Consider the following 14821-nt stretch of genomic DNA (forward strand, 5'->3'; position numbering starts at 1 on the left):
TGGCAACAGTACTTACATCTCCAGGAATTTAGTTTTCCATCAGTCCAGGATCTAGATTAATATTTACAGTAGAAGAAAGAGGTATTGGGAATCTTCACATAAGTAAAAGTTATTTACATTACATTACATTATACAGTGTAAACCTACGTTATACATAAGAATAAAAGTTCAACATTATGTGACTAAAAGCATATAAATGGTCTGCATTGCAATACATTACCAAAATAGATTGTTTTTCTACATCTTAATCTACAAAGTAATTGAAATGCAGTTGTGTAAAATGTACAATATTTGCATCTGTAATGGTATAAATATAAAGAAGCATGAAATTAACATTAATTAACATTAATTACAAGTACCTTAAAATGTATGTGCTGTAAGTGCATACATTTTTTGACTTACTGTATGACATTCCACCACTGCATGACTGTGCCAACCCAAATACTTCTGCAGTCTGTGAAATCCACAAGATGGCACTGTTGCTTAGTCTCTGTGTTAGTTGTGCTTTAGGGTAGCTATAATGGGGAAGGTGGAAGATAACATAAATGTACAGAAACTGGATTTAGCACAGCAAGTGTGCTGCAAAGGTTTTTAAAAATTAACTAATGGCTTTTGTCGTTGTGCTGCCTTGGAAGCTTCCTTCTCACTCACTGAATTAAAACATATAGGTAGTTGACAAATTAAAGGAAAACCTGAAAAATGAGAGAAGCATAAAAAAAATGTAGACACACGGGGGGCACTGCATGGTACATAGTTTTTTTTATATCCGGTCATGCTCTTTGGCATGTATAAAATAGATCAAACAATCCTATCCTGATTGGAGCGGTCTCTTCCACGATGATATGCCTTCATCCATAGGGCATGAGGGGTCACTGTATAGTTCGATCAGAAAAATAAATGTAAATGTAAATTTTGCTGCTTGTGCTGTGCATTTTAATTTATGCTCGGTTTATTTTGCATGTATTTTAAACTTGCAAAGAATTTTACTCTTTTATTGCATGTTTTTGACATGCTTTCATTGCATCTTTGTCTGCTACCTGTATGTTATAAGTAACTTGATTGCCTATTGAGGATTAGCAACACCACACTGAGTGGTTAGTTTTGACAGCTGAAAGTTTTTGTTGTATGGTGGGTGGGAACACCACTGATAGGCAACAGAAGAGTTTCTATTGGTGGGTTTGAGTTGGATCGACAGCATGTCTGCACACACAATTCCCTGGTTCCATTAAGCATCAGAGACTAGATGTAAAGTGTTGGGCTATATTTAGGTTAGCTGGGATTATGTTCGTCTTTTTAATCAAAATTATTTTTAAATGTAGCATTATAAATACGTTTTTGACAGCAGAGAAGTTGTACAAAACACAGCAGAAAAAAAGAAAACACAACCACATTTCATTAAACACAATAGACAATAGGCCAGTGTCAGTGGCAGGTATCCTACAACAGCACTTCACCTACCCTGCACATGATTACAAAAATTATTGTCTCTGTACGCAAGAGAGGGAAGGGTAAAACCAAACATTGAGCCACTGGACACAGGAAAAAAACAAAAAAAAAAATAGTTTGAAGATCAGAATTTTAAATTTGACAAATATCCCAATAAATAAATAAATAACCAGGAAGGAAGCAAATACTTTTTCACAGCACTGTATCATGTTTTTGGAATCAGGCTGTGTAAATACATATTTAATATTTTAAGCTGCTTTTATTAATACGCTACAGTCTGTAATATATATAATTACCATTATGGAATGATAGTATCTCTGTACAGGGATTGTCTGTTATACTATAGGCACCTTAATACACCTCAATATTAACGAGACCGATTATATGCAATATGAAATACTATGTGATAAACACCTTTTTAAACAGCAGGCCGGCTGACTCGCCAGGGAGCCACAGAAAGTAATTTCTATATACAGTAGTGTTGTTGAGAATTGTCTGTTACCACTGAGATGAATAGGGAACTCTGTGTGCGGGGTGTGTGTGTGGCCGATGCGCGCGCCCGGTGAGAGAGAGACGACGAGCAGATGAATGTCACGGAGGACTGAGGTGGCGATTGGAGCTTTTTTTTTTTTTTTTTAGTTCAGCTGCAGGCTGGAATGTATAGTGTTATCACTAATTGCAATACGGCAATAAAACCACAACAACTCTTCAGTGAAGGTCGTGTCGATCTATTGTGTGCCTCACTACTCCAACAAACAGGTGATGGGAGTTAACCCCGGAGGACGAGCACCTCGAAGTCCGCGCGGACCTCCCCTGTGTCCCCCGACCACTGTCACGAGACCAAAGCAGGAAAGGTTAACACTGGCGACTACGAAGGGACCCTCACATGTTAACTTAATAAAGTGGTGAGCACAAAGAGAAGAAGAAAAGAAAAGAATAAGCCGTGTGACTACAAATACAACTGTATTAGCATACGCGGCCAAGCTAGCTCAGTATGACCTCCGCGGGCTATCCCTGTGATATTTATGTACAGGAAACTAAGTACTCGAATCCATTTATGTCGCTAACCAGTGGCCATGAAAGTGAGGGGTGTGCTGAGAATGCCTCCAAAAACAGGACACTGGCGAAATGTGAGCATTATAACCCGTTTTTGTGTGATGATAGCTGCACTAACACGCTTACTAAAGAAGGGAAGCTGTTCACGCCGCCCAGCAGCCCCGTTTTACTCAAAGTCTTCCCGCACAAATCCTTTTGTTGATGCTGAAAGTCAACGTTACGGATATGAGGGGAGCATAGGCACCTACATGCACCACTATCACCTCTATACATTAAAAGTGCACTATGCAAACACCAACTTTTTCCTCTGCTCACATGGGGAGGTTTGTACATAGCTCACCAGCCTCTTCTAATTCTGCAGCATCCAGTGCAAAATACACCATGGTATGACCCACAAGGAGTCAGTAATTATGGACTTTCTCCTAAAAGCATTCTACCCTGCTCAGGTTCACTTCAGACCCGCTGCATGCCTCGTCAGCCTCCATCTGACAGCGAGGAGGAGAGTGGTCCTAGAGACACCTTAAATTTATAAGCAAATTCTTTCCCTCGAGGATTAATTTAATTACTGTAACTTGCGTAGTCGGAACTGCTCCGCTTATGGATCATTGTTCCACACTGTCGCACGACGCATTTCAGTAAAGTTGGCACTATGGCAGAGAGCGAAACCGTCCGTAAAATGCAGAATGCCCATCATTTCAAACTTGCGTGTATTGTAAAGTAGAACTGGCGAACGACGACAGCACTTCGTCAATGCTTCAACATCTGAACAGTTGATCCAGTTGGAAACATTAAGTAGTGAACTAAATTAATAATCCATGTTAAAATGCAAGTAACGTTAAGCAATGTACCAAATAAGATAGCTTCTAAAGCATCCAAGTTGTGACTCGGCCAGCGGAGCCGACACAAGATGATGTCATTGTCTATCTTCTACTCGGCATTCTATGGTAAGGTCAAAGTTGATGTTAGCTTGGCTGCGAATTAAGCAGTAGATTTAGCTTGATTTAGCTTACATTGTACAACTTTACAACTTTACCGTTTTAACACAGCAGTGCTAGTTAAAACGTATGTATTTGTGGTAGTATAATGTCGCGACTAAATATGGATGACTAGGTATAGCCTAGATCGAATGTTAAGTTGTGGAAACATGTTTAAGAATGTAAAAGTCAATTTTATCCGATTACCCGATTAATCGCTGAAATATTCTGTAGAATACTCAAATCCAAAAATAATCCATAGCTGCAGCATTATTGAGTAGGGTCAGCCCCTGCCATTTTGCTGTGCTCGGCCATTGTGCATGTAAATGTAAAGTAAGTCGAATTTAGGAGGAATAAAAATATCAAGATCAAAGAGATCAGATTTTATCAATGCAAACTTGTAATAAAGATAAATCTTGATTTCTTTCCAAAATGACATCCATTTACAGCTTTATCCTTGACCGTACCTCATCAGGTCCAAAAAAAAAAAAAAAAAAAAAAAACCATCTACTGAACATCCTGGTGCAGTCATGTGACTGAATTTTAAATTTTGTGGTTTTTATAATTCCCCTGTTGCATTGAGTTCTTGTGGCTTAATAATCTGTAGAACAGAAAAATGGCCCATGTGTCTGTATATTTTGCAGTACTCCCTACATTGTACTTTCTGTTGACTGTGACTGGATTTTCTTGTTTTACAACGTGGGTATGGTGTAATTCAGTGGTGTCATAACTTCCTTTGTACAGAATGAAACCTTGTCCACAAAGATATTTTGTTCAGGTATGTGGGCCTCTTTACCTAAAATGTATATTTTCACTATGATATGAAGTGTGTAAAACTATGTATTTACTGTATACTCTGCTCATTCTGATGTAATATTTTTTGTAATAAGTAGAGGTACAATTTGAAAATGTGAAATTGGTTGACATGTTTCTTAAACTCACTTTTAATGACAACTTGTAGCTTTGCAGCTTGGTTACTGCATTGTGTTAAACTAATTTGAAAAAAGTAATTAAGCCCTTCTGAGACTTGCAAAAGTATCTGCATATTCAGTGTCCTTATTTCATGCCAAAAAGTCACATGTTTATGACAAGATGTTGGGTGCGCTAATTTTATAATCTGAATTTAAATAAGATAATAAACGTTACTGATCACATAGAGGAAATTCCAGAGTAGATAAGTAGAAAGTAGATAAGTACAGTTAAGATACTTGAGTGCATTTTGTTTTGCACATTGAAATAACAAGGCTACAACAATAATTCTGGAAGTTTTTTGCCTCTTTGTTTAAATGGCAGTTCATTTTACAATTGGCTAGTCAATATACAACATAAAGTGGCAGTTTAATCTTTGAGTTAGTGTTAATTATTTTGATAAAAATATTCAAATGTAAGCTAAATCAACTGCATTTTTCATACTAAAGTACAATTTCCTTGTCATACTATATGTGATGTTGTAACATTTTTGACATTTCTAACTCCAACTTTTAAAACTGTTATACAAACTAGCTAATGCCTGCTGCTAAATGGCCTAGAACATGCCTCAGCAACACAAACAGAAAATGCATGGCTTAATCTCAAATACAAGGAGCAAAATGTTACAATTGATCCCATACCCTGGGCCATTCATTCAAACTTAGCTTGGAGTATGAAAATGTTACAACTACAAAGCAAGCTATGTAATCACAAAAATAATTTGAGCAAATGACTTACTTCAAAATTATGTTTTCCCTCACAAATTTTGCTGTCTCTGTCTCAAGCCACTTCTACTTCACATGTGGTCTAAGGACTAAACTTACAACTTGATTAGAGCAATTGTAAGTGCTACAACTGACCCATGTTACAGCAATCCCTGGTGTCCCCTGCTAAAACATACTACACTAAGGCATACTTTCTAAATTTTAAACTTAAAACATACAGCAGCAGCTCACCTTAGTTGAGCTCAAAATGGAATTCTGTCAGTTTTTTATACTCATATATAGAATTATAACATTTCCACAAGTAAAATTATACGAGACGCTGTATGAGGAGGAATCATTTCACTGTTACATGCTGAAATTTCACACACACACACACACAATGCCACTCTGCATGTGTGGACTGTGGGAGGAAGCTGGAGTACCCAGAGGGGGGAGAACACACAACCTTCACAAAAAAAGACCCTGGAGTTGAACAGGATTCAAACCTGGACCTTTTTCTGCTGTGAGGAAAAACTGCAAGTAACTGCACCACCCTAAAAATTTCAGTGCTGCAAATAAACTTTGTAATCTTTGTGGTTATAACCTCACTCTTTGAAATCTGCGTTACTTCAGAGTTAAGGAAGTTGACCTTGTCAGGGCGTAACATGGAAGTCATAGAAGGTTGGGCCAGTACAAAAAGAATTGTTTTTCTTCTCAAACCATTATATATTATTACACATTTTAATTCATTAAATAAAGATAAAAAAGCAAAGAAAGTACAAGATGTTGAGATCAATCTGTACATTTTTCACCTTATGCAAGCACAGACAATATACTGTATATGTCTCAATTCTCTCAAAATATTTATCTTCTTTAGGGCCCTGTGGGGTCAATAAATGAAAGCTAAATCAACTGCAAATCAACAAACTAAAACTGACATTGAGACACAGCTGCAACAATCAGGCTACAGGGCACATAAATGTGCCAACATTAAACACTACCAATTTTTTAATATAAATAAAGTTAGGCCATAATGAACCTTTAATTATTATTAACAATGACCTTAACATTACATAAGCAAACACACAACGGGCTAAAACACTAACTTTGCTATATGAAAAATTCTTTCATTTTAGGCACTATGTCTGGGCTTGTTTCACAGATCCCATGGTTCTGTATAATACTACACATTGAAGTTCCAAGATTGAAGGTCTAAACTTGCATTTATCTATCAGATTTTCCTGGAGTCAATAACCATTCTCATTTCAGTCACAAAAATGGTGTAATATGTGATAGAAGTTAAAATCCAGTGTTTTGAAGAATTAATCAAAAACAATTCAATACTAACTGCAGTACTGAAGGCCAGCCATTTATTTTTTTTTATTGATGTTAAGTCATTGATATACCTGCCAGGCTGAGCTAATAGTGCAAATGTATAAAAATCATCGAGTCCAACCTCTTTGATAAATTTGAAATCTCATTCCTTTACAATTACAGAAGGAACAAAATGTGATCTAAAGCAAGACAGCCCAAGCAACACTAAAGGTGAATGAGAAAAGCTGACTTTCAAAGATCAGAGCACAGGATTGAGATCACTTTTCTGAGGTTTTTGAAACTCAGACCAGCATTCAGGAACTCATCGTCCAGGGTCTTCATAAGCCTGAACAGAGGGAACAAATACATTCACAGACTAGTCCTATTGATTAGTCCTCAGAATCACTGGGCTTTACCTTCAGTAATTTTGGATCAACACAACCACCAGGCTCACTACAGAAAAAAGAAGCAAAGAAAAGTAAGGTTAGAGAGACATTTTTTAGACTGCTTGTAAATAAAACAAAAGAATAAAACCCATCGAGGCCTGTGAAAGAACAAAAAATATTAGGGCAGCAGGTCAGTTAGCAGCCCAGAATAACATGGAAAAGGAAGGAAAATATCTTGGACACTGATATAGCATATGATGTACATGCAATATGAAAAATATCCAAGCGCCTGCCTAATTCTTTCATTGTTCTTGCTCATCACATCATTCTCTCATTCTCTCTCCATTTGGCATTATTAATTTTAAGTTGTCTTAGTGGTCCATCTTACCGAGAGTGCTACTGTCTCCCCATCTTTTGAGGTCTGAGAGTCACGATAGCCTTTCCGAGTGCTGCAATCCAATGATGACTGGTTAACATTAACGCTTTGGTTTGACAGACAAGCAGCCAGACTGGGAGCTCAGAGATTAAAGAAAACCAGAGAAACACTATCTTCACTACTGACCACCATTCTACACCACACATACGCACTTCTACCTTTGTGAGGACACTCATTGACATAATGCATTCTCTAGCACCTTAATCATCAGAACTAAATGCCTAACCCTAATCAAAACCTGCATTAAATCTTAACCCTAAAACCAAGTGTTAACCCTCAAAGGGGAGTCTGAAAAAGTGAGGACCTGCCAAAATGACCTCACTTTGTCAATATGTCCTCACTCCAATAGACTTTATATTCATGACTCGTGGTTTTGTATACAAAATGATTACATTACTGACAGAAGGAAAAAAAGATGTAAAGAAGCTTCACACAGTATGTTGGGTCTTTACACTTTTTACTTGTAGTAAAATGTGAAGACCCTACAATGCCACCAAACACTCTGTTGTCATATTTCATTGCTAGATAATCTTGTGGGCCTAATTGATTTATGAAGCTTGATGCATATTTAAGTTTCACATCTTTGAAAGAAGTTGTCTGAGCAGAATTTTTAATGATTTGGAAGACACATTCTTATACAGAAAGGTGTGTTCTGCACACAATTAATTCTTTTGCAGCAAGGATACTGCTTGTTGACAAACAGTTCTAGTACTACTACTATCTTGCACAGGTAAAAGTTCAGTGGTGCTGAAGGAAAGGAAAATACACTGAACAATGCTTGGGCTGATTTTTTCAGCCACGGAGCCAGGTATACAAAGAGTAAAGCTAGCTAGTGCATACCTAATTGTTAATACTTAAACATGCTTTATCACCTATATGGTGCATTTATATAGCACAGATTAATGTCTTTGTCAACATTACATTATTATTAGTATTGTACCAGCATCAGGTACTTGGGACATAACTCATTCTCCAAGGTGACCTATAGCTCCTCATTATTGCGTCACACTAAGAAAACAAATTAATTCAACACTGCCACAAACTGCAGATTTAAAATTGGGAATACAGTTGACCCAAAGATGCTGGCCAGAAAATGAAAAGAAAAATCAGTTAATGTGAGCATCGTGGCTTCCTAAGCTCACATTGTCCGACAAAGAGTGGTTAGAAGCAGCTTATGGTACGAGTTTGAGTCTCAGTGGACCATCCAGCAGCTGGAAAGAAAGCCAACTTAATGTACCTTTAACATGCAACATGACAACACAGAGAGGAAGCTCAGCCAGCCTGAAAAAGCTCACTAAATATGGAAGCACTGAGACAAACAAAAAAAATAGAGGAGCCAGGACAGATGAAGGGCTGTTAACATTGATCTGGAAGCTGATTAAAAAAATTCATTGCAGGACAAAATTTATAGAAATAAACCCATTGCAGTGGTTAGTCTACATGGAAAAAAAACAAAAAAACATTTTACCCTGTTTGTTTCTTTTTCCAGAATCCAAAGTACCAGCCACAACCAATGCAGATGGCAATAATTAAAATGATAGCTATGCGGATGAGAAAAAGAAATGAAGATTTCTGAATCTCATGAAGCAAAATGCACACACTCTTAAAAAGATGGCCATGAAATCAACAACCGTACTGCCATTTAATTGTCTGAAATTAAAATATAAAGGCTAGACTCGTAAATCCCAAAATGTGACAAACTGAAACATCCACCATTACATGGGTATGCTTTAGTGACTAGATGTGTGACTTTGTTTTTATCTGTTGATCCAAATAAGAACAAAATGACCTCTCAAGAACTCCAGCCTCTATTATGATCATGTCATTCTGTGACAGCACCATGATCTTATTTAAACAAAAAACATTCTTGTTCGACTGTTAAGGAATGAAACTAACTTACCCACAACAGCACCTACTATAGTTGACAGCTGATTTCCAGTACCTTAAAAAAAAAAAAAAAAGAAAGACGACAGGATAGCAATTAATCTAAAGATGACCCTTGAGCTACCAGGTATGACACTTGGCCAGGGAGCAGCTTTAAAACAGAGGAGAAATGAGAAACTTAATTTCCATCTTTTCAGTGACTTGCGGTTTATATTGCCAATATATGCAGCTGTTTTATGTTATAAACTTGCCATGGTATGCCAAATTAAATGTACCATTTTGGTGCACCACTGTACACATATTCATGCAGTAAATCATAGAATATGCAGTAATAGATTAATCAGTCCTGGTCACGGATTTAAACAGCTACTTCATAGGCCTATCTCTATTACTTTAGAGTAAGTAATTCAATTCAATTCAATTCAATTCAATTTTATTTGTATAGCGCCAAATCACAATACAAATCATCTCAAGGCACTTTACAAAAACTAAAACTAAAAACCCAACAATTCCCTTATGAGCAAGCACTTGGCGACAGTGGAGAGGAAAAATAAGTAATATGAGCAGAAATTATAAAAGATGCGTTTATACGTATAAAAATGTAGTATAGTATCACTAGAATTATTCAGTGGTCATAACACAAACAGTACAATGACAGAAATTAGAACCAAGGTATACTGAGGAGCTTTAAGACTGTATAATTCTTTCTGTATGTCTCTGGCACTGTAAAAAGCAGTATTTGATCAGGTGTTTACACTGTCAGACAGTTGTTTGTAAGAATTAACATTGACTCTACCTGTTGGTGTCTTTGTGGAGGAGGTGGTAGTAGTGGTAGTAGTAGTGGTGGTGGTGGTAGGTTTAGTCATAGTTGACTCTGATATAAAAAAAAAAATGGGGGATTAGGCCAGCGTTACTAATACTGTAGATGTATTGAGAACACATCCTTAAAGATATTCAGATGAATTATATTACCAAAGAATAATTAAGATGATGTGGAAGCTAGTTGACATACACACAGTCTTTGAAACAGAGGAGTAATTATCTGTACTGTTACAGTAACTTCCATATCTTTTCATGTTTGCAGTTTCTATAAACAATTCATGTGGACATTTCACATTGAAAACTAGTAGCTGTATGCTACATTAAATGTACCAGACTGTTTTGCTCTATATTATGTGACCAGGCCTTCATTTCAAAGGCAATGTTTATATACCTGGCTTATTTTAATAGTAATAATAATAAATTTTATTTCATGGCGCCTTTCAAAGTCTCAAGGTCACCTTAAAGGCAAGTAAAAACAACATAAAACATACTGCATGAAATACATTAAAATGCCTTAAACCCCCCTATTTGTGGAACACCATATTCATAAGTATATTAGGGCTGTCAAAATTAATGGATTAATAACCCATCAGTACAAATTCATTTTAACAAAACAAATTTTATTAACACGTGACTAATGCAGCGTGCATTTCCTGTCTGTTTTAAATTGCAACAACAGACAGTAAAGAGTGCAGCAGCAAAGAGAAATGGAGAAAAAGGTCTTCTGAAGGCTAAATTCATTCACAAAACGATGTCTGATGTTCTGTCGACAAGACAAAAGTCTGTTTATTGTTGATGTGAATTAAGTTGGCTTGTCTGTTTGAGCAACTCCATCAGAAAGAAAAATAATGGGAACTTGTGTTTTTTCCTCCCCCATGTGTTTAGACATGAAAAAGTTCTATGAAAAACATATCTACGATCTTCGAAACATGTATATGTTCTTTAAGCTGAATGTTCAGGGTAGTTTCACTAATAATAAACATAAATTTGCGTAAAGCATCCAAGTTTGTCCATGCCCATGTTGATTATTGTACTAAAAACCTGAAAAGCATTAATTTAAGGTACATTTAGAACAGATAAAAATGTGCGATTAAGTCGCGACTAATCATGAGTTAACTCATGACAATCATGCAATTAAATATTTTAAATCGATTGACAGCCCCAAATTAAATAAGACAATCTGAATAATCATAGCAATGTCATTTAAAAAAAATAAATAAATCACATTCAAACATAGCATGATGACTTTTCTTTATAAGACCAATGCCAAGTAGTAATTTTCATTTACGACTTACTTTCACATTTTGGAAGTCCAGGTGACCATTCACCCCTAATGTCACAAGTCTGGGTAGCTTGTCCTTTCATAGTGTATCCAGAGGTGCACTGCAGTACCACTGTAGACTTGGGCCTATAAGGGGGTTGAGCACCTGACTCCCTCTGACCATTTTCAACAACAGGTTCTTTACATTCAACTGCAGACAAAGAAATTGGAAAATTGAAGTTAACACAACATCACACTGTCCAACATCACATTCTCCACAATATGCGAGAGTATCAGTCAGAGATTCATCAGTCAGAGATTAATTTACAAAACGATGTCTGATGTTCTGTCGACAAGACAAAAGTCTGTTTATTGTTGATGTGAATTAAGTTGGCTTGTCTGTTTGAGCAACTCCATCAGAAAGAAAAATAATGGGAACTTGTGTTTTTTCTTCCCCCATGTGTTTAGACATGAAAAAGTTCTATGAAAAACATATCTACGATCTTCGAAAAATGTATATGTTGTTTAAGCTGAATGTTCAGGGTAGTTTCACTAATAATAAACATAAATTTGCCTAAAGCATCCACGTTTGTCCATGCCCATGTTGATTATTGTACTAAAAACCTGAAAAGCATTAATTTAAGGTACATTTAGAACAGATAAAAATGTGCGATTAAGTCGCGACTAATCATGAGTTAACTCATGACAATCATGCAATTAAATATTTTAAATCGATTCACAGCCCCAAATTAAATAAGACAATCTGAATAATCATAGCAATGTCATTTAAAAAAATAAATAAATCACATTCAAACATAGCATGATGACTTTTCTTTATAAGACCAATGCCAAGTAGTAATTTTCATTTACGACTTACTTTCACATTTTGGAAGTCCAGGTGACCATTCACCCCTAATGTCACAAGTCTGGGTAGCTTGTCCTTTCATAGTGTATCCAGAGGTGCACTGCAGTACCACTGTAGACTTGGGCCTATAAGGGGGTCGAGCACCTGAAATCCACTCACCATTTTCAACAACAGGTTCTTTACATTCAACTGCAGACAAAGAAATTGGAAAATTGAAGTTAACAAAACATCACATTCTTCACAATATGCGAGAGTATCAGTCAACATTGAGAAAGGTGTAAAAAAAAAAAGAAAAAAAAAGTAAACATTTACTTTTGGCACATGTTGGAGGATCAGGCTTGAATGTTCCATCGCTTGAACATGTTCTTGAATTTTCTCCAACGAGCGTATAATCTGGTGTACGACAACTGTACACAATATTCTCTAAATATCTATAAATCTCCCTTTCTGGTTGATAACCGCCATTTTCAATTTGTGATGGTGGCAGACAAGTTTGAACTGTGTAATAAAATGACATGTATTAGAACACAAATAGATACCGAGTTTGTCTTTAATCATGTGCCTTATATTAACATACAGAGATCACCAACCTTCACATACAGGTAACCTGCCCGTCCACCCTTGGTCTTCACAATTCATTTCAATTCCACCAACTGAGATGAAACTATTTAGACAAAAAAATATTTGACTTTAGACAACAAATTTCAGCCCTAACACTATACATGATGACCTTACTGAACAGCCATTTGATTGGAATACATTGTTCTGTAATCAGGAAAAGTGCTAACATTTAAAAGTTAAAACACAATTTCTGTAAGACCTAATGCTGTGAACATGACACATTAGTTTTATGAGTTTATTACTAACCCAGTGTTGCATTTGACCACAGCTTTACCTCCAAACTCATTATCAGGAACATATTCAATATTTCCATTAGTTACTTCCCCAGCAGAACCACAGGTTTTCTCTGAAAAAGAAAAACCTCTTAAGGATGAAATGTATCCCTTGGGGGGGGGGGGGGGTCACTGGATAACACCATGCACATGCTCTATATTATGAGTCACTCATATAAGAAAAAGTATTTTTATGTTCTTAAGATGTTATTTTATTTTAGAGTTATGAAATATTGCTGCTATTAGTAATTTTTAAGTAAAGATCAAGTGCTGATATTCACTTTGACAAATCAGTGTCACCGGACTCCATATGCCATTAGTACAAGTAATGCTTGGAGACCCTCCTCCAGGAGTGAAACCAGAACTACAGGCAAAATTAACTTTGGCACCATTTTCGAATGTGTCCTTTAAAATGTCATTGCCCCTCAGGTTCATGTTGTTTCCTGGCACAGGTTTGGGACAGTTTTGAGCTATAATAATAATTTAAAAAAAAGAGAGAGAACAAGAGATGAGGAAAAGTTAATCCCAGATAAAACACCAGCTTCTAATCACACTAAACCTTGCCCATACTTCACCTCACCTTGAACCATGGCGAGGCCAAGACTGCTCAGCAGAAGGAAGGAGGTGACCCCCATGACAGGATATGCCAAGTCTGACTGAAGCTAATGAGCCTGTTCTGTGAAGAAACTAAAATATAGCATTCCTGTTGGTTACTCTAGCGTTACTTCAGACAAAAACACGGATCAATACTGTGTGCTCACCGGATAACCGCCCTGTAACGGTGCTTTACCACTTTGGCTCTAAGTTTGTTGTCTAAAAAAAACATTCATTTAATGTGACAGCTTCGACCTGGAAATTAGCCATAGATTAGCACAAAGATGGTAAGAAAAAAAAGCGACATTTTTGCCCTTAAAAATATCATGTCCCGGATATTTGGCCACGCCCTCCGTCCAAAACACAGCAGTAATGCGTCACGTTGGCTAACGTTAGCTAGAGCTAAAGCTCATGTCCAAGGCCCGACTTTAATCTAAGCAGTTATGTAGCATTACTCTGAAATTACCTACGGATGCTCAGAGGTGGAGAAAATGCGTTAACCTACGTTTATGTGATCGTGTGAATGTAACAATCAAGGCATTATAAATTCAACAAACTGTATCAGATCTGGCTAGTCAAACCTCAGCTGATGGTTCGTTAACAATACTCCGTTTTACTCACCTAAGTGTGGTATCGCTGTTCTGTGTTGTTAATCGCACTGGTACGGTTTTTATAAAGATACAGCCTAAAGTTCCCACCTTAAATGTGAACAACCGCTGTGGTATTTCCTTCTTTCTCAATACAAAATGGTCTTTCCTTCTCAGGGCGATGTCGTTTCCTGTATGGGCGTGGCCTTACAGGCAGTGACGTTTACGTGTCCTCAAACAAAGGTCAGCTTCAGTTAAAAGAACACAACATGTAATTTGGGCATACGCAAAACATCTAGAGAGCTTGATCTAAGCCAGGGGTGCCCACACTTTTTCAGCTTGCAAGCTACTTATAAAATGACCAAGTCAAAATGATCTACATACTATAAAAATGTAAAACATATTTATTTATAAATATATTGAGTATTATTTACATGTACAATATATGTTGGTGTACCGTGCATAACTGCATGACCCCATAAATAAATACATTGAAGACTAACTAGGCAACTCGGTAGCTTGCTAGAGATTCGCAGCCCTGCCCTGTATGTCAATCAAGTGACAAATGTAATAGTGAGGATGGGTGATAGGCTGATGTCTATTTTTTTTAATGCCATGTGATCTACCCGC

General features: G+C 36.7%; 1 protein-coding gene across 17 annotated transcripts; it reads right to left on the reverse strand.

The window, feature by feature from the left end:
- Positions 1 to 491: 491 nt before the first annotated feature.
- On the reverse strand, positions 492 to 14383 carry LOC113145281 (membrane cofactor protein-like). 17 transcript variants are annotated; one of them, XM_026331812.1, is made up of 14 exons: positions 14226 to 14383; positions 13591 to 13697; positions 13292 to 13480; positions 12985 to 13084; positions 12708 to 12781; positions 12430 to 12615; positions 12130 to 12306; positions 11287 to 11463; positions 9966 to 10043; positions 9186 to 9227; positions 8754 to 8826; positions 7238 to 7298; positions 6880 to 6916; positions 5872 to 6809 (listed from the first exon to the last, which is right to left on the reverse strand). In XM_026331812.1, exons 2-13 carry the CDS (start codon positions 13643 to 13645, stop codon positions 6914 to 6916), a joined length of 1215 nt encoding a protein of 404 aa, XP_026187597.1. In that variant the 5' UTR covers positions 13646 to 13697; positions 14226 to 14383; the 3' UTR covers positions 5872 to 6809; positions 6880 to 6913. The 17 variants fall into 17 exon arrangements, with proteins under 17 accessions (XP_026187599.1, XP_026187597.1, XP_026187598.1 ...); XM_026331814.1 differs by lacking the exons at positions 5872 to 6809; positions 7238 to 7298 and adding an exon at positions 492 to 515; XM_026331813.1 differs by lacking the exon at positions 7238 to 7298.
- Positions 14384 to 14821: the final 438 nt, after the last annotated feature.

The sequence above is a fragment of the Mastacembelus armatus genome, chromosome 7 (genome assembly GCF_900324485.2).
Source record: "Mastacembelus armatus chromosome 7, fMasArm1.2, whole genome shotgun sequence".
NCBI lineage: Eukaryota > Metazoa > Chordata > Actinopteri > Synbranchiformes > Mastacembelidae > Mastacembelus > Mastacembelus armatus.

Coding starts and splice junctions, on each gene's coding strand:
- LOC113145281 (XM_026331808.2), bottom strand. CDS start 13,645: ATGGGGGTCACCTCCTTCCTTCTGCTGAGCAGTCTTGGCCTCGCCATG. Junction 13,085..13,291: donor GGTGACACTGATTTGTCAAA/GTGAATATCAGC, acceptor TTTCTTTTTCAG/AGAAAACCTGTGGTTCTGCT. Junction 8,827..9,185: donor TATAGTAGGTGCTGTTGTGG/GTAAGTTAGTTT, acceptor TCATCCGCATAG/CTATCATTTTAATTATTGCC.